A 24,172-nucleotide genomic window follows, 5' to 3' on the forward strand; every position below is an offset into this window, starting at 1 on the left:
GCACAGATCAACTAATGGTTAGAAACTGGATGATAGCTCAGAAGTTGGACTGGGTGGGGAGACCAGCGTAGAATTTAAAATTTCCTGTAGATAGTCCCCATATCAATAATGAAGATATGACAGTGTGGGAAAATTTATCATTACATGTAACATACTAAAAGACCTCCCCTATTTTGTGGTGGTTGTTACTGAAGGTGAAAGGGGTAGTGATTTGCTGGAGTCATACAGAATTAAAGTGAGAAGCAGAAAGAGAAAGACATCCACAAGTCCTTGGCTGAGGCTGCTGAAACCAACCCACTGCACCATGCCTCCCATTCTGTCACCGGGGTTGGATGCCTGCCAAGAGCTCCTAAATGACGTCTTCAAAGTTCTGCAGAAAGAGAAAACAGCCAAGGGATCACAAAAGCTAGCAGAAGCGGCTGGGGCTGTGGCATATGTGGGAGCATTTGCCTTCCAATTAACTATTACTTTCTTTTTGACTAAACTCCAGCTCTCAGTATCAGAAAAGAAATATTACCCACAGGCAAAACCTGTTCAGATGGCGCAGTCCGAAGGCCGTGCTCCATCTTACCAGATTTCCCACAGCCAAGACGTGTTCAAACTGTGGCGTCATAGGGTGGTGCTCCATTGCCATAAACAGGGTGTTCAGGACGATGCAGATGGTGATGGCCAGGTCCACAAAAGGGTCCATGACAATCAGGTTCACAATCTCCTTCAGCTTTATCCAGTAGGGGTGACACTCCCAGATGAGAAAAGTGTTGGCAAACTTATACCAGCACGGGGGGCACTTCCTCTGAGACTCTTCCAGCTCTGTAGTGAGTCAAGAACAAAGGAAGCCCCTCAGTCTTGGGAAGGAAACGAAAGGGTTAGCCTTGGCTGGTCTGTCTCGCTGTTACTGACACGAGAAGGAAGGTGGCGGGGGAGTGCTGACTATCCTGAGACTTTCCCTCAGTTTTCCTTCTCTTGAAGGTGAAAAGGAGGCTGATCAGCGCCAGGTCACGTCCCTGTTAACAATGAGCTAGTTATAAACAAAACTCAACACACCCGTTTGGGGAGCATGGCAGCCCTGCTTCAACTGGCTTTAACATGCACAGCTGTATGATCTCAGGCGAGGGAGCGCTGACTTCTCTGCGCCTCTGCTGCCTCATCTGAAAGGGCAGACTTCTAGGCTAAAGGACTAAAGGAGTCCTTAACTTTCCTCCATCGCTTCCGCACTAAGCGGTTGACAGCAGACAGCACAGGGCCTGGCATAAGGTAACTCCATAAACGGTGGATACACATTGTATCATTAAACTATTATCAGAGAAGCAGAACACTCTGAAGCCAGACATATGTGGGCACAATCAGCTCAGACAATTGCTGAGTAAATTATTTCCATTTTCTGTGGGAATTAAATGAGCTAAAATACATATAAAGTGCCTCAGAACACCCTAGTGTATAGCAAGTGCTGTGGAAGTCTTTGCTACTGTTATACATTTTCTTTACAGCAGAATCTGCATCGTCAATCAAGACACCATGTGACTCTCTCTTCCGCTCTTGCGGATGCGGGAGTTCACAGTGCCGTCAGGAGCAGAAACCATGTCCCTTCCTCTCTGCTCCTTCCCTCCTCTTTGTCATCTCTCTCCTCTCTTTCTTTCTCTTTCCTTTTACCCATTCCCACTCTCACCCTTCCCTTCTCTATCTCCTTCCTCTTCCCTTCCCTTGAGCTCTTTCTTTTTTCCTTTTTCTTACTCTCTTTTGTTTTCTCCTGTCTCTTTAGTCTGTTACTCTTTTAAAAGCAGAACCCGTTTTTTCAAACAACTTCTTATTTGACTTCCAATACATAAAACAGACAAACCAGGAGCTGCTCTAGCTGAGGCAGGAAGAGAAGCCTGGAGTCCAGTGTAATCCAAGTCTTCCTTCCCTGAGGTACTGCCTCAGGATCCTAGGACTCTGATAAAACCAGACCGAGAATCCCTGGACACAACGAGCTCAAAGGTAGTTTTACAAAGCGAAGATGGGAAAGGATGATCACAGTCAGCCATTCCGCTACAACAATCTAGGTGTGATATCCCTTCAAATTAAACATAAAATATAACAGATAGTATCACTACAGTTCAAGAACCTTGATCTGGAAGAATGTTCTTTAAGAGGTATAACTCTGAAAACTCGGCAGCATGACAACCTTTAAAGGCCAGGTCTTGGTTTTGTGAGGTTGGATACAACTGTGTCTCCTACTGCCCCAGACCTACTCAAATCCATTAATGAAATCAAATCATCTGGGGAATAGAAAAAAATTTCCCAACATTTCACCAAGAACAAGATGGCTGCTTTGTATCAATCTACTTCCCCATTTTCAACCAGCTGGATGGTGCCCATGGTGATGACTTTATTTTAGATGGGGTGCTTTGGTTGGGCTTTTGATTGGCTCCCTGGTTGCTAAGAAAATAGGTTGCCTTGGTTTTTCAGATTTAAGGGCCACAGTAAGCGCCACGTGGGAGTCTGCGTGGGAAAGGAAGTCTGTGAAGAAAATTTGCTTTGGCTTCTTCCTCACAGAACTCCCTCCCTTCCCAAGGTAAATTTAGTTTTCTCCCAAAAAAGAAAATTGAAAAGGTTCTCTTATTTCCATAAATTCTTATAGCACATATTTGGAAATTTGGTTCCGTTCCTTTTTTTAATCTCCCCCTTTCTCCAAATGTCTGCTGATCATGGGCAGGTGGAGGTTGAATCCGTGACTATTCACGTTTCTAACAGTTGATACAATTGTAATGTTTTACAATGAACTAGGCTCCAAGTCCTCCCCAGACAGCAAAGGGTGGGGGGTGGTTTCCCTACCCTATGGGGCACCGGAAAGGGATACTAGGCATCTCCTCCCCCCATTTATAGAGATGGGAAGATCCTCAGGATAATCCTTTCTGTTTCACAGGGACTAAGTAAAGCTGTGGAGCTCTAGGAGCTAGAAAAGACCGACTAGGTGAATACGGAGGTTTATGAAGTGACTCGCAACTCTGCAAACTATTATTGGCCCCACATGACTGGAACGGTAAGAGAATGTGGTCTGGGGCAATGTGTTAACCTATGGGGAGAGATGTCCAAAAGTTTGTGGAGCTGCTCTTAGTTTGTTCCTGAACATTTTCAGAGAGGTGATTATAGTCTTCTCAACCTTGAGGGCACTGGGGACTGCTTGCAGAGAAAGGCCTCAGGATTCCTCTAAGATGGCAGCCTCAGCAGACCAGGAGGTTTCTGGAGGCAAGGGCCTCTCCCAGCTCACTTCAACAATAGGCCAGGCACTAGGAATGCATCTGGTGAACAAGAGTCGCCACTCTCACAGAGCTGACAGCCATGGTTGGAAAGGCAGATACCAGGTAAGCAATTGCACTGACACTTTTGAAGCTGCTTAACCTGAGAATCAATAATGCTAAGCACCATCACTTCCTCATTCTTACTTCAACTCTCTCCCGAAGCTCTACTGCTTTGAGAAGTAAGACTGCATCACTCTCTGCCGATATCCCATGCCTTGTCCTCTGAAATATCCCCAAAGTTATGGTTCTGCTGACAGTGAATTCCACTGAGTTTACTGGATCCTGGTGTTTGCAATAGGATGGGGGGAGACAGAGCAGGCAGGATTATCCCACTATTTACAGTATTCTGGAATTCTCCACTGTGGTTTCTAAACCATTAGATAGGAGGTCTGCTTCTTTGGACTAAAATGATGTCAGTTTCCTAACTGAAGGCCTGAAAAGAAGAAACAATTATTCATTCAACGCTGGCTTTCCTTGTTGCAGCAATCATGAAATACAGAGGGAGTGGTGGTTAAATAGGAATAGATCTTTCTTAATGTCCATTAACTCTTTCTCACAGTGTTCAGCTCCAGCCAACCACTGTTCTTTGCTTACAGCAGCTCTGTCTCATCAGCTTTAGCAAAGAAAATCAAATACTAGGAGAGGGGATCAGAGGGAAAGGCAGCACAGGCACTAAGGCCCCCAAGGGACTCCTGCAGCCCCAGAACTCCTCCCCAGTTTCAAGCACAACAAAATTCAGTTCAGTATACATCTTTCGAGCATCAGCTTTTGCCACCACCCTGTGCTAGGCCTCTGAGGTAATCAATAAACCACTGTTGTAATGCATGGATAGTTCTCCTGCTCTGATGTTTTTACCAGGAATAAAATATGCCTGGTGGAGGCTGTTAGCTTTTCCTTCTCAACTGCCATAGATAGTCAGAGAAACCTTGTCTTGCTCTCCAAATGAAGAATAAAATTAGCCAAGCTGTTAATAATATATCTTATCTTGGAATTCTTATGATTTGCAATTATTTACCTGTTATCTCAAAGTGTGAAGATTAAAGATGTTCTATTAGACAATGACCTCAATGAGAATTAAAGAAATCAGGAGCTGAAAGCAGTTCAGCGTTCCTTTTACTTGATACACTCTCAAGACCAGTCTAGGTTCAGTCTAACTCCTTGTCTACGTGTGCAGATGTGAGCAGTCCAGGGGAGCTTGAGGTTCGTTTCCAGGGATTCTCCTTGCACCACAGATGCCTGCCCCTGCCCAACACACCCACACCCACACCTGCCCACATACCCTCCCCCAAACACTCACAGACCAGAAGTGGTATTTCGCTTAAATGACTCAAAAAAAAAACCAAAAAATGTTCCAGAACACCAGAATAATTTGAGTCTCCTTATCTCAGGGACTCTAAGTATTATGGTGTAGCCTGGGAGTGTGGACTCTGAAGAACTGCAGTCAGGAACAGTGTGGGTCTATCATGTGACAAATCAGCTAAATTAACATGAATCAAATGAAGAAGCAGCATTTGGAGTCAACCAGAATCCTGTGAGAAAAAAAATCCAGTCACTGACTCTACCACCAAAGAAATCCAGAAGAGTCTGGCATACAGACCACCATCTGGCATACAGATGGGACTGAAAGTGGACCTGGGCTGGGGGGCTTCGGGGTAATGGGAAATGCTCAGCTGCCCCTCAGCAAGTCAGGCTGTGATGTGGAGGAGCCCCTGACATGGAGTCCAGGCTCTGACAGCCACGCTGCTGCAGACACGCTATGGTTCAACAGTGGCCGCTCTTTCCCGGGGTACCGGGTGCCAATGTAAGAGGGATTTCGGCTTACCTGTTCACATGCCCGGTGTATTTATGGATATGTGGGGGTGTTAAAGACAGGCAGAATTAGGTATAATCAAAATGCACAGTGTATTTGTCCTTAAGGGAAAACCAAAAGCTTTGTAAGTAGCTAAAGAGGAAAAGGGGAAGGTACGTCTGGTGGTCGGGGGCATGAGGGGGTTCCGTCATTTTATGGCATGACAATTCTTCTGTCTGCACTCCTCTCTGTCTCACATCATCTCACCTGTGCCTCACCTGTGATGATTACAGAGCCAAGGTTCTCCGGCTCACTCCTACGTTGTTCCTCTGTACTTCTTACCTATCTGTGCACAGCTTTGAAGTCCTTACTGGATTCTCCGCATGCAGATTTGGGATGCTGGCTTCTATAACCAACAGACTCTATTCCTAAAGCTCAGAGATAGTTTCTGCAAGCAAAACTCAGACCAAGGGACTATATTCATATTATGCACACTACATATTTATATCCCAGCAGCTTGGACCAACATCACAGGGCACATACCTTCTACCAGTGTATTTGTAACAACGCTCAATATACTGTTGATCCTGTCCTTTCGTCCATAGGAAGCCAGTTGGTCCATAGAAACTAAGAGAGATCCAGGACCTTTTTTCTTAATTTCCACCTCAGTTGTAGCCTGAAAAAAAAAACCAAACAAACAGGAAGTTGGGTGGGTGAAGTCTTATGAATGTTAAGGCTATGCCTTACTGGACATAGTCCAGAGGAACAAGAACATATGCTCTTCATTAGATCTTTTTATTCTAATCCTACAGTCCTAATTACTTCAAGAGGTAGAATGAAACAAATTGGCCATGGGTCATCCTTAGTTCCAGAGATGACAAGACCAAGTTGTTTAGATGTATACAAAATCTACAATGAATCCAAGAGCTGCTCAATCTAAGCATGGAGTAGGAAGGCCAGATTCCCTGGGGCAATGCCATCAGAAGTAGACCCTGAGGTTTTCCTGTCCTCGTCTCTGATCAACAGCATGTGGACAGAACTGGACCATATGATAAAATAAGTCAAATTCACCTGTACTCGAAATTTCAAGAAGGGCCAAGTCCCTGAGCACACTGAATATTACAGATACTGTCTCCTCCTTGTATAGGAACACCATCACTCTACCAGACTGCCACTTTCAAATGTCAAACCTGAGCCTCACTGAACATTAGCAAGTTGAAGGTCTACCCCAAATATCCTCTAAGCCACCATAAACAAGTATGGTAGGTTTTGCTATCTTAACAAAAGACATTGCCTCATATAGGTGTACTTTGCCTTTTTACATTTTTATTTTATGAGTTAACCTGCAATGTTCAAATTCCCAACCAAATAAAATGGGCAGAAAATACCATCAGATTGTTAAAGTATTTTCCACACACTCCACCCTGGGCAATGCTGGTATGGTAGGTTACAGCAAAGGGTTTCTTAACGTCTCTCGCTTCTGTCCTTTGTGCCAACGTGAATATTCCACATCAGATCAGGCTTAGTAGGGTGACTTAAAACCCAACTTTCTAGTAACCATGTTGTCCACTGTAACATGTCATCCATAGAAACCTGTAGGCTCCTTCCATGTGAAGGAAAGAGGGCAGAGACAGTCACCGTCCCTCACAGGACAGGGAAGACATATGTTTGTATGAAGCTAGAGAAGTATTTGTCTAATCAGTGCCAGAGTGTTCTGAAAAGAAAACAAGTGACTTTGGAGAGCTACATCAGAAAGTCTTTTTATTCTTATATATATTTAGAAGAACCATACTGAAGAGAGCTCCTGGCAGACTATACTTTATCCCATTGTAGTATTTTATCAGACAGTTTCAGATTCAGAGGTTTGGTTCACCTTAGGGTTTTACTTGTTCTATTTTGTTTGTTTGGCAGAGCTACAGAAGAAATGCAAAAGAAAAAGAACTGGTTTCCTTGGGAATTCCTAGATGCAATACTATACAAACATCTGTATTTGTAAGAATGACTTGTTAGCTATTACCTCAGTTCATGATAATGTATATTTCTTTGAGAAATCACTTTTTGCTACAATTCCCAGCCTGATATTCATGACACTTAATAAATGAGATTAAACGACTGCACTTTAAGAGTGATAATCATCTAAAAATGAACACAGAAAGTCCCAATACAATGGACATTCTTATTTCTAACATCTATTGACTCTAGATTTTTACTGACCTGCCCTTGTGCAAATCTACAGTAGACAATTTCGTAATGCTGACCTTCAAGGGGCTGTAATATCTAGCAGACTGGCTGGTTCATCAAAGATGATGAAATTGCATTTAATATGGCTTTGGTACTAATACAGCTTACTGTTTTCTGGGCACACTGGATATAAGAATACATAAATTCTTCAGACTTTAATAACACCAACTCTAAAAAACAAACTGAGTGAAAACACTATCTTAAAAGACCTGGTCAAATTATTAGGTTATCATTTGTTGATACCTATCCAAAAGAAAACAATTTTTTGCTTGGGTTAAAAATATCCACAAAAATTCAAGAAAAATTAATCTCCAAACTTAATATTAAGACGGGACAAGTATTATTTATATCTTTCTATGTAAAATAAAAGTAAACTACAGCAGGACTATGTGGAGACAATTTTGAAATATTAAAATTTGTCCCATAATCCATAATGTTATCAAACTATAATGCATACTGTACATCACTTAAGTTTCAAAAAAGAAACAGATGAAAGATGCTAAGAAATGAATATCTCAAAGCCCATATTTAGGAAACTTTAGAGGGTCAAAAGAGAAATTCATTAATTATTTTTTTACAATGGCAGTATTTAGCATAGATCCAAATAAATGGCTCCACCAAAAATCTTGGTAACAATAAGATATCCAGAAAATTCCCACATATTTTCAAATTAAACAACAGTCTTCTAAAGATCCATGAATCAAAAAGATGATCACAGGGAAACTAAAAAAATATTTTAACTGATGATAATGAAAACATAATACATCAAGATTTATGGGATAAAGCTAATGAAACTGTTAAGAGAAAAATTTTTAGCTTTAAATGTTTAGATTAAAAGATAAAAAAGATATAAAATCAATGCTCTAAGCTTATACTTTAAGAAACTAGTAAAAGAAGATCAAATTAAACCCTAGGTTAAGTAGGGTTTCATCTTATTTACCTTTCATCTAGGTTAGTAGATGAAAGGAAATAACAGTAAGAATGGAAATCAATGAATTGGTAAATGGACAAACAACATACAATTTTAAAAAAGGTCAAATATTGGTTCTTTAAGAAGATTAATAAAACTGATAATTCCCCTGGCAAGACTGGTCAAGGAAAAAATAGAGAAAATGCAAATTATAATTTTTAGGAATGAAAAAAGCGGATATTACTACAAATCCTATAGGAATTATTAAAATAAAAAGGATACATTATGAACAGTTTTATGCTGTTTCATCTTAAATGAAACGGACAAACATATCCAAACACAAATTATAAAACTGACATAGAAAAAATAGAAAATCTAAATAGCTCATATTAATTTACAAAATAATAATAAAAAATCTTATCACTAAGAGAGCTCTAGACCCAGACAGACCTCCACAATTGAATTCCATCAAATGTTACAGATGGAAGAAATAATACCAATTTTACACAAGTTCTTTCAGAAAACAAAGGCTAAGAGAATGCTTGTCAACTTGTTTTATAAAGCTAACATAACTCTGAATATTAAATCTGACAAGAATATTACAAGAAAAGAAAATTAGAGATGAAAATCTCCCATAAACAGAAATGTCAAATTCTTAACAAATATGAATAAATAGAATCCAACAATATATACAAAGGATACTATATAATGACCATCAGGGCTTATTCCAGGAAAGCAAAGTTAATTTAATACTAGGAAAAAAGTCAGTGTTATTCATCACATTAACAGAATAAAGGAAAAAACCATATGATCATCTTCCTGATGCAGAAAAAAGAACACTTAACAAAATTCAACACTTCTGCATAAAAATAAAATTTCTTAGCAAGCCATGAATAACAATGCAGCAGTTCCAATCTGACAAAGAACATTTATGAATCTATAGCCAACATTACACTTCTCAGTGAAACATTAAATCCTTTTCTCTAATACTGGAAAAAAGGAAGGATGTATGCTTTTATCAATTCTATTCAATTTTGTATCTAAAGTCTTAGCTAGTGCAATAAAGCAAGAAAAATAAATTAAAAGCATAAAGTCTGCAGTTGCTGCTATTCACAGAAAATATGGTGCATGTAGGAAAAACTATGGAATTTAACAAACAAACAAATAAACAAACCCAAAAACCAAACTCTAAAACAAAAAACCCTCCAAGGCTAACAGAACCAATACACTAATTTATCAAGGTCATGAGCTATAAGGTCAATATGCAAAAATCAACTGTATTTCTATATTCTGGAAACAAATAATTGAAAATAAAAACTTTAATTATACCTTTTACAATAGTATCAATAGTAATTTGAAATTAATTCATTTGAGTTGAATCAAAGACCTAAATGTAAAACTCAGAACCACAAAGCTTATAGAAGAAACACATCTTCATGATCCTGGGGATCAGCAAAGAGTTCTTGGATAGGATGCAAAAAAAACATCGTGGAAGAAATGCTTAACTTCATTAAAATTAAAATTTTACCTACCTAATAAAGAACTTGCAGATGTACTCGTCATATGGAAATTTCTGGACTTTAGTAAAAAACAAGGCAAAACTTAAAAAAAAAAAAAAACTAAAAAAATCCATAAAAGATAAACAGTGTAGTTGAAAACGGGCAAAAGATGTGAATAAAAAATTAGCAAGAAAAGATAAATGTGAAGCCAATAAGCATATAAAGAGATAACCTCAAAAAAAAAAAGATAACTTCATCATTTTTATCAAAGAAATGTAAATTAAAATCATAATAAATAAATAAATACATTTTTAAAAAGGGACTTCCCTGGTGGTCCAGTGATTAAGAATCTGCCTGCTAATGCAGGGTTCGATCCCTGGTCCGGGAATATCCCACATGCTGCAGGACAGCTAAGCCTATGAGCTGCAACTACTGAGCCCATGTGACACAACTACTCAAGCCCACACGCCTAGAGCCTGCAAACGAGAGAAGCCACCATTCGTCACAACTAGAGAAAGCCTGCGTGCAGCAATGAAGACCCAGCACAGCCAAAAATAAATATAAATAAATAAATTAAAAAATCATAATAACACTTCATATCCACTAAAATTCTAAAATCAACACTAATTATGGGCTAGGAATATGGAGCAACTGGAACTCTTAACACATTGTTGGTGGGAGTACAAAAAATGGTATAACTATTTTGGAACACTTGTTTGGTAGTTTTTATATAAATAAAGTTAAACGTATATTTACCATATGATCCAGGAATTTCATTCTGAGGTATTTATTCAATATAAACAAAAACACTTATCTACAAAAAGAGCTGTATAAAAATGCTCTCAGCAAGCCATACTACCACATACTGGAAATAATCTGAATGTCCAACAACAGGAAAACGGATAAATAAATTGGGATATATTTATACAAAAAAAATACCACTCATCAATAACAAAGAATGAACTACTGATACACAAAACAACATGAATGTACATCCAAACATTCTGTTGAGTGAAACAAGCCAAATAAAAGCTATATATTGTATTTGTATATGGGCCTGAAAAAATGCAAGAAAACTAACCTATGATGATACAAATCAGAAATGGTGGTTTGGGGGAAGAGCTTGACTAGAAAGAGGCATGAGGGTACTTTTTGGGAGGGTCTTATGGTAAAGAGGAGTTTCTGGAACAATTCTCAACTGATCAGAGAGTGCCTCCTCCACCTCCCTTTTACCTACATCTTGGGTAATTCTTGGTTGCCAATTACCCAGTGCGCTACAGAAATACTGATTATGCAGTGAAATTCCTTTGAGAAGGAAGATGGAATGCAGAGTGCATAAATTTGTATAAGATGTTATCTGTATTGCGGAAATAAAGATCAACTAAATAAGAAAATCAAAGGCTATTTATTCTGAGTTTGATGTAGTGAGGGAGTCAAGTCATATCATGCACGTTTTGGCAGAAATTCAAAGACAGGCAGAGGAGTAGCAAAGTCTTGAATAAGAGTAGGAAAAAACCAAAAGGCTTTAGGTGAGCCTGATTCAAAGCTGCTGGTGAGAAGCTGCAGGCGAGCTAAGAAGCAGCAGGGCAGCCTACATGATTGGCTAGGGGTGCCTATTTGGCTTTCTCTGGGCAGTCCTAAATTGGAAACAGGGACAAAAATTAGGGAAGCTGTCAGTTATTAATCTAGTAATCAAGCCCTGGCTGCTTTGGGCTGATTGTTGCAAAAGTTACTGTTTAACTCCCTGGACTGTCACTAGAGACAGCAATCTGGCTTTCTGAAAGTTTGATTTATAGCAGGCTGGTTTCTTGGTTATTTATTGTAGAGTGTGTCGTGTATGCCTCTTTGAGACTTCGTGGACTGTGGCCCTCCAACTCCTTTCTCCATGGAACTCTCCAGGCAAGAATACTCGAGTGGGTTGCCATTTCCTCCTCCAGGGGATCTTCCCAACCCAGGGATCCTCTCAGTGTCTCCTGCATCAGCAGGCAGATTCTTTACCACTGTGCCACCTGGGAGGCCCCTGTTTATTGTAGACAAATAGATTAATTATTGTAGGTAAATAGACCTTGGGCAGGTTACTGGCGAAAATTCTATTTTTATATATAGTCTGTTCATTGTCCATTTGTGCATGCATTTCTTAGTACTCAGCAGATCAGACTGATCAATGGAGAGACAGAGCAAACATATTCATCACTGTTAACTGCCTAAAATGACATAATCTGAAAAAGCTTATGAGGAGCACTACTTAAGAGTGCTAAGCACCAGTTGGGAGCTAAGATGGTATCCAGAGAAAAATGCATCTCTACTACTAAGAAAATTTAATCCACTGACATCAGGGTACATAGGATATACCAAGATGGGTGGGTAGCTCCAGCAGTCCCTCCTCCCTAGGTGAGGTTGTGAAAGCTGGGACTGAAAGTCCAGATACTTGGCCAGTGTTTCTGGGTTTTTTTTGTTTGTTTTTTCCAATTAGAAAAAACTGAGATAAAATGTACATAACATAAAACTCACCATTTGAACCGTTATAAAGTATATGACTCAGTAGCTTTTAGTATATTTACAGTGCAGATGGGCTTCCCAGGTGGTGCAAGGGTGGTGCCAATGCAGGAGACATTAGAGATATGGGTTTGATCCCTGGGTTGGGAAGATTCCCTGGAGGAGGGCATGGTAACTCACTCCAGTATTACTGCCTGGAGAATCTCATGGATAGGGGAGCCTGGTGGGCCACAGTTCATAGGGTTGCAAAGAGTTGAACACGACTGAGGAGACAGCACATATGGGTGGATTCACAAGGCTGTTACTATTTAATACCAGGACATTTTCATCATACCAAAGAACACCACCTGTCAGCAGTCAATCCCAACCCCTGCCTCTACCCAGCCTCTGCTGCTGCTGCTAAGTCACTTCAGTCATGTCTGACTCAGTGCGACCCCATAGATGGCAGCCCACCAAGCTCCCCCGTCCCTGGGATTCTCCAGGCAAGAACACTGGAGTGGGTTGCCATTTTCTTCTCCAATGCATGAAAGTGAAGTCGCTCAGTCATGTCCGACTCTTAGCGACCCCATGGACTGCAGCCTACCAGGCTCCTCCATCCATGGGATTTTCCAGGCAAGATTACTGGAGTGGGTTGCCATTGCCTTCTCTGACCCAGCCTCTAGGAACCAACAATCTGCTTTCTGTCTGTATGGATCTGCCTTTTCCAGACATTTCACATAAATGGAATAATATGGTATGTGCCTAGCTCCTCTCACCTAGCATAATTTTTCAAGGTTTATTCACACTGTAGAATGTATCAATTCATGTTGGCTGAATGAAATTCCATTATAGGGATTCCATTGTATCATATTTTGTTTCTCCATTCATCAGCTATTAGGTACTTGAATTGTTTCTACTTTTGGCTATTATGAATAAAGATTTTAATAATACTTAAGTATAAATTTTTGTGTGAACACATGTTTGAAATTCTCCTGGGTATATACCTAGGAGTAGAATTTCTGGGTCATATGGTAACTCTATGTTTACCTTTTGGAGGAGCTGCCAAACTGTCTTTAAGTATTTGCACCATTTTACTTTCCTAACAGTAATGTTGGTTGTCGTTTCTTATGTCAGACCACGGCCAATTGAAGGGAAGAAAACCTGGAGCAGACATTTTCCCAGGTACAGCAGCTTCATCCTCACCTTCCATCTAGAACTTGCTTAGGATTCAGTGAGATATGTCTCTGCTATTGGCTCAAGTGCCCAATTCTCATCACCTGGGAGGTGCGGCAAAGGCGTCTTCCTCCAAGCATGCTGAGACCCAGGGACCAAAGGAAAGATAACGTACTCATTTTCTCCTCTGCCTGATTTTTTTAGGTCATTTTGGGGCGGAGGGCAGATGAAGGTGTATTTTTGTTTCATTTTATTGGGGAGAGAGGAGGAAAACTAACAACTTTTAAAAGTCAGGAGCCTCTGCCTTTTAAAAATTCAGCCCCTAAGGAGTAATAGCGGAAGCAACTGAGAACCTTAATTACTTTAAACCCAGTACACATTTGTTCCATTTCTCTTAATTCAAATGCAAAGTTTATTATGCATTTAGCCACTGACTTCCAACCTCCTAAATTGTAGCTGCCCTTCTCAAAGAGATATTCTACCATATCTGCCGATGTCAGGTTTTGACCACATTTCCACAGATCTACCCAAGGACTCTCAACTTGTTATTGATTCTAAACTGATTTAACATGGAAATATATAACTGGACATTTATCAGCCAGTCACCTTTCCTGGGACTAAAATTTAGAGCATTTAAGAAGGGGCCTTAGAACCTAGTCATTTACCTCCAGTTCAAGCCTTGCTAAAATTTTTGTGGTATGTATTCTGCTTCAAAACAACTGTACAAAAATTTCTCCTTCTCAAAGGATCTTTAGAATCTTAGAAGAAATCTGACTCTCTCCAAGTTAAGCAATTCAGCAGAAATACCACTGTCTACTTTTCCTGTTAAAAAGACCAAAAATGCACATGGAAAGGAATAGAAATTGGATTTCTGAATACCAAGAATGGGCCAAGTAATATGCTTCACATTTTATAAATGTTATTACATTTAATCTTCAAATAGCTGTCTAACAAAGGTCCTTTTATCTCACTTTTTTTTTTTTACAGATAAGGATATGGGCTTAGAGATGCTAATTTTTCAGGATCATGAAGAACTCAGGCTTCATAGTTAGCATAGCATAATGGTTAGGGGTTAACGCCGTGCAGTTAGATTGTCTGGATTCAAATCCTAACTATACTGCTTACTGTGCAACCTTGGACAAGTGACTTTATTTCTCTAAGCCTTGGTCTCCTCCTTGTAAAACGCACACAGTAGTAGGATCTAACTCAGAGGGCAGGTGCTGTGAGCATGAAATGAGATAATACCTCTACATCGGCAACATGGCTTCTGAGTCATGTGTGTTTTGGATAGTCAGGAGCACCCGCTTCCTTTACAAGTGAAGAGCAATGATTTTCCAGCTCAGAGCTGAAGACATGGGAAAAGTCCCCTTATCCTGTGTTTCAGCAAAAAGCAAAAGCAAAAATTCTCAAACTATCAAGAAATCATCACCATTCAACCACAACTGAATAATGAATGAAGATGTGAAATATTTTTGATGAGATTCTAATGAGGTGATGTCTGGATGTCTTTTTTTCATTAAGAATATTGTATTTCTTCATTTAAGCCTAAATAAAAACTACTATGTGGGATAGCTCAAGCATTCATGCTGTGTGAGACCAACCGTGGACCATCAACGGCTCCTATACCAGTCCATAAAGCGTGAGTACGTAACTGGAAGCACTATGATGGTTCAGGCAAAGACAAGTTAATCCGTAGCTGCAGATGTATCCAAAATGTTTTGACAGTGAGAATCACCATCTTCTAGCCGAAAGGGGTATAATAATTGCTCATTTGGCCCGGGCTGCATGTAACATCATGAATATATTAATTCCTTCTAGGATAAATGACTGTTTTCCTACTTCCAAAATAAGCAGTCAGGAAGTTCTCTTGGCATCAGAAAGACCTTGGTACCATTTCTACAAGTTACCAAATCTCTGTTAACTGGATAAAACCACCTACTGAATGAGGAGGTTAAATGAGAACATATGTATAAACTGCTGAGCATTGTGTAGTCAGATCTCAATATATGGTAGCTATAAGGATTAGGTCCACTGCAGCAAACTAGAAAGAACAACAAAGTGTAAGAAAGGAAAAAAAATCACTAGTAATTTCCCCTCCCAATACTGTTAACTTGCAGTCAGCCATCCTTTTCCCTATGCAGTTTGTCTTTACATAGATGATATACCACACAAATGATATGCATTCTGTTTTTGGTCTGTCTTTTTGGCTTATTCGTGTAACTTAGGTATTTTTCCACACCATTAACTACTAGGAGGAACTTCCCTATGGCTTCCAACAAAACAGTTTTTCCTAGTTATGAAGCCCTTGAGAAGAATACAGTCCTGCCTTCCTCATCTTCCTGCCACTTTGGGATTGGATCTCCTGACCTGGGGAATGCTCAAGTCTGTCAGCATCATCACTCAGGACCACTGCAAAGAAATCTTCTAAATGCTTACAGGGTGCTGAGCATGCAGGACCCCCCCAAAATCCCAAAGGTAGCGTTGCATCGGCCACAGGGTAAGGCAGTGCAGACAGCCGTACATTCCACAGCCATCTGCTCAACTGCCTCTCACATTTTCCTCCCACACAATAAAACAGAAGCTGCTAAAAAAAAAAAAAAACAAAACCTGCAAACCTGCTTATCTGCCTTTAAGCTGAACTTCAAGCTCCTTCTTCCTGGACACCTTTTCTAATACTTTCTCTTCAAAGAAAAAGCAAGATATGTTATTTGACTTAAATATTTTTTAAAGCTGGTAGGATATAAAATTTTACTTTGGTTCTCAACATTTGACCTGTCCCAACTGTACTGTCCATGCTGATCTACCTGTCATTTTCCATTGATTTTGTCTCTTATTTTTCCAGAGAATATAATTTTCTATCTAATTGTGGAGCCCAAAATTTATATCTAGACATAGAATTAGTGAAAATCAAAAGTTATATTTAAAGTAAAGACAGTCATTCGTAACATATATTTTGGCCAACTATCTGGTTTAGCGGGGGACTTTGGAACCACTACTTGTTATTATTATTGTCCCTATTACACCTGATCTGAAACAAACAGTTCTCAAGAAGAGCAATGGTCATGTGACTAGGTAGAAAAGACATTAAAATTAACTGAGAAATTGAAGACTCAGGTTTCTGAAAGGCTTTTCAATGATGAGTTGTGTAACCCCAAGGAGTACAAATTTACTGAGCCTGTTTCCCCATCTCAAAAACAGGAATATCAGCTCCACTTTGTCACCCTTATGGAATTTTCACTTAGAACAAATAAGGCATGTAAAAGTAAACTGTAGCTTGTAAAGAACCTCCTAAATGTAAGGGGGAAAATATTTTCCTTTTAAATAAAAGAGTAGGAAGAGAAAGGACAACATCAAACATCCTGTCTTTTGAATTTAGGACAGTCAACAACTGTCCTAGGATAGTCCAACAACTGTCCTAAAGTGCTAAATAACAGGTCATTCTGAATAATTACATCCTGGATTGTCCAGTTTACCTCCACACATGCATCATGCTAGTTAAAGGGTCAGCTATCTTCATGCTGTGTTAGAGAAAACTGAAGTGTTACAACAAAACGGACCGACATGCTATCTTAAGAAGCTCAGACCAGCTAAGGAGGGACTGAGGAAAGTTAAGGAATCAGAGGTAGAAAGGATCAGGATCATTAAGGTTACAAGAATTTAAAGCTAGAAAAAAGGTATAAACAGCTTAGAATCTAAAGCAATGTTAAGAGATGGCTATTCCCAAAGAGGGGCGCCATTATCCTAACCCCTAGCCAAGTGATTTTGTGAAGTGACGCTATTATATGCCACTTCTCCAGAGCCTGACATTTGATTACATTTAAAATTCATCTTTCACTTCCCTGTTCCTTCCTCCCCCACGTACCATGTGCCATGTGTTCTTGTCCCAACCACCTACCTTTCCCTCCTTTGATTTATCTCAATCCCCTTATTAAACGTCCAGCTCCCCACCAGCTTCCTTCACCTCTCTCTGCCTGGCTCTCCCAGTGCCCACTTCCTATCCTCAGTATCACACATGCACATGCCTCTTTGGAAAAATCACATCTCATTCTTGTAGAGGAGACTAAGAAAATTGTTCAAAGATATATTTGAACTTTTTTTTTTTTTAATAGAAAGAAAAGAGCTTTAAATTCCAAGCTGTTTCCCTACAAGGAGGCAGGACGTAGGGGGAGAGAAGCAATGGTAGTTTCAAACCCGCATAGACTTGGTCATTGGTGATGGCAGAGGCCCTTCTCATTCCATCTGGGCAGAATCCGCTGGCCAGAGGCATTCAGTCAAAGCAGGTGGGGGTGGGGTCGGGAAGAGAGGCAGACAGAGACGTGCAAAGATGGAGAGAAAGAAACATCCATAAAATAAAGCGTTGATGGGGGGAGGGCAAGAGTCAGAAACGAGAAAGGAAGGTGGGGGTGGGGATGGGGAACGGAGCAAGGAATAAAGTACAAGGGAAAAGAGGGTGAGTAAAGGAGGAGGGCTGAAGAAATAGAAACAAGTCAGGAGGGAGAAGACAGAAGCGGTAGGCGGTAGAGACGTGAGTCCAGACGGGAGCTGGAGAGCAAATGGGACCGAGTGGGATGGGGGGAGCAAAGGAGAGAAGAGAGGAAGGGAGCGGGAGAGACTGCCATGCCTAGCCGCGGTCTACCGGTTTACTTCCTTACACTGTCATCGGTAGCTGCCTTATCTATTTTCACCTCTGGCAGGAGACGCCCGCTGATGTGGGAGCCGGGGCCGCCGATGAGCGACACGACGCCGTTGCAGTCGACCGTGCTGTTGCGCTTGACGCTGCGCCGCAGGCTGGGGAAGATGCGCGACGAGCGGCTGCCCTGGCTGTAGCCGCTGTAGCCGCTGTAGCTGCTGCGCCGCTCGCGCGCCCGGATGGGGATGAAGAGCGAGTCCCGGCGGCCCTCGCTCTCCTCCACCGTGCTGTGCTCGTCGTCCGCAAACTCATTCTCCGAGCCCGGGTCCCGGAAGCGCCCGGGCCCCCGGAAGCTGAAGATGCTGCTCCTGCTGTTGTGGCGGGAGAGGAATGGGGAGCCCGGAATGCTGAGCAGTGACTGTAGGGGCGAGAGAGACCAGAGAGGCAGGCGTGAGACGGGAAGGGGCCCCACAGAAGATGAACAAAGGCTGTTAGCTTCCCCAGTCTGGCCCCATCCTTGCATTCCTGCTACTCAGAACACAGGTGTTTCCAGAAAGCACTTTCGGATGTTGAATTTCTACTGCCGTTCAACACCCATCACCACTCACTTCTTGCCCCATAATCTTGAGGCACACCTGTCTTTGACCTGTTAACCATTCACAAGTTCTATGCGCTGTTCACCTAACACACTGAAACCAGGTTTTTCTGTCATGCTCTGCGTACCAAATCCACTGGGAAACAGACACTGGGTGTCTGTTTTTCATTACTATGAGCTCATGTGGAGTGTGCTTTTAATCTACCAGGTTAGCTTCTATGCCACACTTGGCAAAAGGAGAGATTTAGAAGTGCCCAGTATGGTGATTGCAGCCATGAAATTAAAAGACGCTTACTCCTTGGAAGGAAAGTTAAGACCAACCTAGATAGCATATTAAAAAGCAGAGACATTACTTTGCCAACAAAGGTCCGTCTAGTCAAGGCTATGGTTTTTCCAGTGGTCATGTATGGATGTGAGAGTTGGACTGTGAAGAAAGCTGAGCACCGAAGAATTGATGCTTTTGAGCTGTGGTGTTGGAGAAGACTCTTGAGAGTCCCTTGGACTGCAAGGAGATTCAACCAGTCCATCCTAAAGGAGATCAGTCCTGGGTGTTCACTGGAAGGACTGATGCTGAAGCTGAAACTCCAATACTTTGACCACCTCATGTTAAGAGTTGACTCATTGGAAAAGACCCTGATGCTGGGAGGGATTGGGGGCAGGAGGAGAAGGGGACGACGGAGGATGAGATGGCTGGATGGCATCACCGACTCAATGGACATGACTTTGAGTAAACTCTGGAAGTTGGTGATGGACAAGGAGGCCTGGCATGCTGCGATTCATGGGGTCGCAAAGAATTGGACACGACTGAGAGACTGAAATGAACTGAACTGAAGCCACTTACTACTCTTTCAATGCAAGTTAAGAACTATGGCAACAGTGGTTTTTCAGTTCTGCTGAAAATGGTATCTGTCCCCTTCTACTCCACTTTTTTTCAACTTTTTTTTCCATCAGAAGTTTAACTATTTGTAAGTTCCCAGAATTGACATTTTCAAGTTAAACTCATATTTATCACTTAGAAAATTTTCATTTTTCTCTTTCAGCTTATACTTCCATTCCACATTACCTAGAGAATTTTGTGCTAATGTGTATCTTTATGCTTCAATGCATTGTATTGACCCCCTTTCAATACTTTTCTGCAACAATAAAGTGTAAACTGTACCTAAAACCAATTTCCCATGACCATGAGCCTCCAAGAAATTTAAAAAATTCCCCTGGATTGTGCTTTTATTACAATTCTCATTAATACAACTGATCACAAATATTCTATGTTTTATAAGTAATTATTAAGCTTAAAATTTTTTTATTAAAATGTATCTCAATGAGATGAATGAGCTTTTCTTTCCCCCAATTGGTGTTTTGGTATTTAAATATCTGTAGATAATATAACTTATTATTAGAATCATACATGGCTCAACAGAAGCCCCCCTCCCCTTTCTAAGATTAGATTTTAAGTGCTGAGAAACCTTATTCATATAAATGGTATCTTGGAACAGAAGAACACTGTTAGAGTAATGTCACTCAATTCTTTGAACTCCTTCCAAGTTATATGCCAAAATTACATAGTAAGCTATCAGCAAAATTTATCTTAATGATCTATCAGCTGACAATTAAATCAAGTCCTCTTTCAATATTGTTGAAAGCAAAGAATTGAAAATCACCCAACCTGCCAAAGGACTTGTTACCCAGTTGTTAGAATATTCCATTTCCTGATTTCTAAAGGTATCAAAAAGGCTTTATTTATCATTTACTAATAATTATATCAGTGCCTCTTACAGGGGTTATTCTTTTAAAGGAACTTTACTTGACCTAACAGAAAAGGTTGGAATAATCAAAGCCTTGTCAATTTCTATATATCAATGCCAACATTAATTTTTTAATAAAATGATCTTACGCTGCATGCTTTAGAGATGTTTTCATTAAAACTTTAAAGCCATAGATTTAGCCCATTTAATTTAAAAAATGCCCATCATATGATCTAATTAGCAAAAACAGTTCCCATTACCAAAGCAATTGGCCAAATCAGACTTATTTTTATTGGAAAAAGTATGACCTCATTTTTCATTTTAAATGAATGTATGACTATGTATCCCAGTGACATCCATCCTGCTCCTGAACTTAAAACATCTGAATGCCCCTGATTATAATTCTATATTTCATTCTTATTAGAAGTATGTAAGGGAGGTAAATTCAGAAAGCCTTACAATGGATTTAAGTTTCCCAGATTAAAGAAATGCCAAAGAATGTTCAAACTACCGTACAAGTATACGCTTATTTCACATGCTAGCAAGGTTATGCACAAAATCCTTCAAGCTAGACTTCAACAGTATGTGAGCCAAGAACTTCCAGATGTACAAGCTGGGTTTAGAAAAGGCAGAGGAATCAGAGATCAAATTGCCAACATTCGTTGGATCATAGAGAAAGCAAGAGGATTCCAGAAAAACACCTACTTCTGCTTTACTAAGAGACTATGCTAAAGCCTTGGACTGTGTGGATCACAACAAACTGTGGAAAATTCTTAAAGAGATGGGAATCAGACCTCTTTACGTGTCTCCTGAGAAACCTGTGTGCAGGTCAAGAAGCAACAGTTAGAACCAGACATGGAACAACGGACTACTTCAAAATTGGGAAAGGAGTATATTGTCAAGGCTGTATACTGACATGGATGTATATTGTCACTCTGCTTATTTAACTTCTATGCAGGCTATATCATACGAAATGCTGGGCTGGATGAATCACAAGCTAGAATCAAGACTGCCAGGAAAATATCGACAACCACAGATATGCAGATGATACCACTCTAATGGCAGAAACAAAGAGGAACTAAAGAGTCTCTTGATGAGCATGAAAGAGAAGGGTGAAAAAGCTAGCTTAAAACTCAACATTAAAAAAACTAAGATCATAGTATCCAGCCCCATCACTTTATGGTAAAGAGATGGGGAAAAAGTGGAAACAGTGACAGATTATATTTTCTTGGGCTCTAAAACCACTGCTGACAGTGATTGTAGCCATGAAATTAAAAGACGCTTGCTCCTTGGAAGGAAAACTATGACAAATCAGACAGCATATTAAAAACCAGAGACATAACTTTGCTGATAAAGGTTCATATAACCCGAGCTATGGTTTTTTTTTTTTCCAGTAGTCATGTAGGGATGTGAGAGTTGGACCATAAAGAAGGCTGAGTACCGAAGAATTGATGCTTTCGAATTGTGGTGCTGAAGAAGACTCTTGAAAGTCCCTTGGACTGCAAGATCAAACCAATCAATCCTAACAGAATCAACCCAGAATATTCATTGGAAGGACTGATGCTAAAGCTGAAGCTTCAATATTTTGGTCACCTGATGCGAAGAGCTGATTCACTGGAAGATTCTGATGCTGGGAAAGGTTGAAGGCAACAGGAGAAGGGGTGGCAGAGGATGAGATTGTTAGACAGCATCATCAACTCAATGGACATGAATCTGAGCAAACTCTGGGAAATAGTGAAGGAAAGGGAAGTCTGGCATGCTGGAGTCCACGGTGTCGCAAAGAGTCAGACATAACTGAGGGATTGAACAACAACAGATTAAAGAAAACTCTGTAGACACTAACATTTTGAACTGTCCCTTTGTCTGGCACCCCAAAGATCTTCAGGATTTGGGGTGATAGAGAGGTATGCCTTCCTTTTGTAAAGTGGGAGAAGGCTGACTGTGAAAAGAAAAATGGAAAAGGAGAAATTGTGTGACTTTAGACCACAGGGTTCACCCTAGGTATAAGAACATGTAACTTAAAGATCTGAAAATCAAGTTCCTTAAAACCTGCTTGAAAAATCTTCAAGTGCCCTGAAAGCATGCAATCCCAGTTTGAGGACCAGGGCTCTAAGAGAACAAAACCTGACAAACAACTCACCTCAGACAACCCTCCTTGCTACCCTGGGATAATTAGTTCGCCCAATTATGACTCTAAAGAAATTTCAAAGTAACTTTTAACTATATAAGATGTTTGCCTCAGAGCTTAGGCCTTAACCTTCTTTTAAAATGATTCCACTGTGAAAGTTCTCTGTGGCAACTCAACCTGAGGGCCTCAACTAACTACTGAGCCTGTGCACCCCAGAGCCTGTGCTCTGCAACGAGAGGCCACCACAATGAGAAGCCTGCCCCCTGCAAGGAAGAATAATCCCTGCTCATCACAACTAGAGCAAGCCCACACGTAGTGTCGAAGACCCAAAATGACCAAAAATAGATAAATAACATATGTATTTTTAATAAGGCACACACATGGCCAATTGTTTTACTTCCTTCTTCATGCTCTTGGGTTGGCAGAGGGGATCAGTGCCTCCTCTAGCTTACTGCTTGCTATTCCTCATCTCACATATATGTTTGGGCACCCTCACTGATTCATTCTCCTCAACCAGCTCTCAAAGTGTGATTTACAGATCACTGCTAGTATATGATCCATTGCTGGTTTGCAATGAGACAGTAAAAAGTTGAGAGAAGCATTTAGAAATTTTAATAGCAATTAGGCATTTTCACAACATCCAAGAATGGGATATTTTTCTCTAGAAATTTACTGTTATTATATTTTATAAGAGTATCTATCAGTTCATGAAGAACTGGGAAAAATAGAAACTGATCCTTCCCTACACATAATGTGAGAAGCACTTCTCTAAACAATGTGACTGGCCAGAAGACTTATAAGTGTCTGGGAATGTACCTATGATTTTGTTTTAATCAGATATGGTAAGCCGGGCCCAGAGCCTTTGCTGTGGTTTCCTCAGATAGGGATGGTGAAGCAGAGCAGGCACACTGGAACAAGTTTAAAATCGGACACTTTGAATAATTTTAGACAGGCTTTGGGCTACAGAAAGAATTTTCCATAGTTTGTTGTGATCCACATAGTGGATTTAGGGCTGGGGAAATATTGGCTGGTGTGTGAATTAGATGAAAGGAGGCTGGGGATAAAGGTCTTGGATTGGTTGATCTGCACATGAAAGGGCAAGTTGCTCGTTATCTCTAGAAATTAAACGAGCACTGGGAGGGGCAGCTCTCTCCAGCCAGCAAGGCTCCTAGCATGTCAAAGCATCGTAAAATACAGAAAATAAAATCTGCCTCCCTTCTCACAGCAAGCCTCCGTGGACTGGATCCGTGATTTTTATTAACAAAATGTTAGGTGCTGACACTGCCTAGTATATTAGGTCTGCGTATTAGGAAAGAAATCTGGTTTTTATTTGACAAAAGATCATCAAATACTTGTTGTGTGCTAAGTGATATGGATACAGTGGTGAACAAGACTTATAACACAGTCCCTGCCCTCTCAAAAGCTACAGCCTAGTAGAAAATATTATGGACTGTATGAGGAAAAATTATATACTATGTTAGACCTCATATAGTATATAATGATACCTGACTATTCTTAACTGATAGGAAAGTGATAGGAAGTGATGGAAAGATAATGACAAATTCAGTGACCCAGGGACACTCAGGAATCAGGATCCTGAAAAAAAAGAAACTAAAAGTAAACAGTGTATCTATTATTCTTTAATTCTTTGTTCCATTCTTGGCAAAAGAGTCCACTGCAATCAACATGGAAGGGAAAAGATGAACTTG

The 24,172-nt window shown here is 40.4% G+C and overlaps 1 protein-coding gene across 11 annotated transcripts in view; it reads right to left on the reverse strand.

The window, feature by feature from the left end:
* Nucleotides 1-24,172, reverse strand: part of SCN8A (sodium voltage-gated channel alpha subunit 8) — a 119,713-nt gene that overhangs the window by 41,851 nt on the left and 53,690 nt on the right. For 4 of the 11 annotated variants that reach the window (XM_065934371.1, XM_065934365.1, XM_065934372.1 and 1 more), the window contains exons 11-13: nucleotides 18,054-18,416; nucleotides 5,614-5,746; nucleotides 572-810 (exon numbers count right to left, since the gene is read on the reverse strand). In XM_065934371.1, the coding sequence (XP_065790443.1) occupies nucleotides 572-810; nucleotides 5,614-5,746; nucleotides 18,054-18,416 (735 nt within the window). Of the gene's footprint in view, nucleotides 1-571; nucleotides 811-5,613; nucleotides 5,747-11,461; nucleotides 11,465-15,605; nucleotides 15,614-18,020; nucleotides 18,417-23,413; nucleotides 23,476-23,658; nucleotides 23,671-24,172 lie in introns of all 11 variants that reach the window. The other 7 variants (XM_065934373.1, XM_065934374.1, XM_065934366.1 and 4 more) reach the window with 5 other exon arrangements.

The sequence above is a fragment of the Muntiacus reevesi genome, chromosome 4 (genome assembly GCF_963930625.1).
Source record: "Muntiacus reevesi chromosome 4, mMunRee1.1, whole genome shotgun sequence".
NCBI classification, from domain to species: domain Eukaryota; kingdom Metazoa; phylum Chordata; class Mammalia; order Artiodactyla; family Cervidae; genus Muntiacus; species Muntiacus reevesi.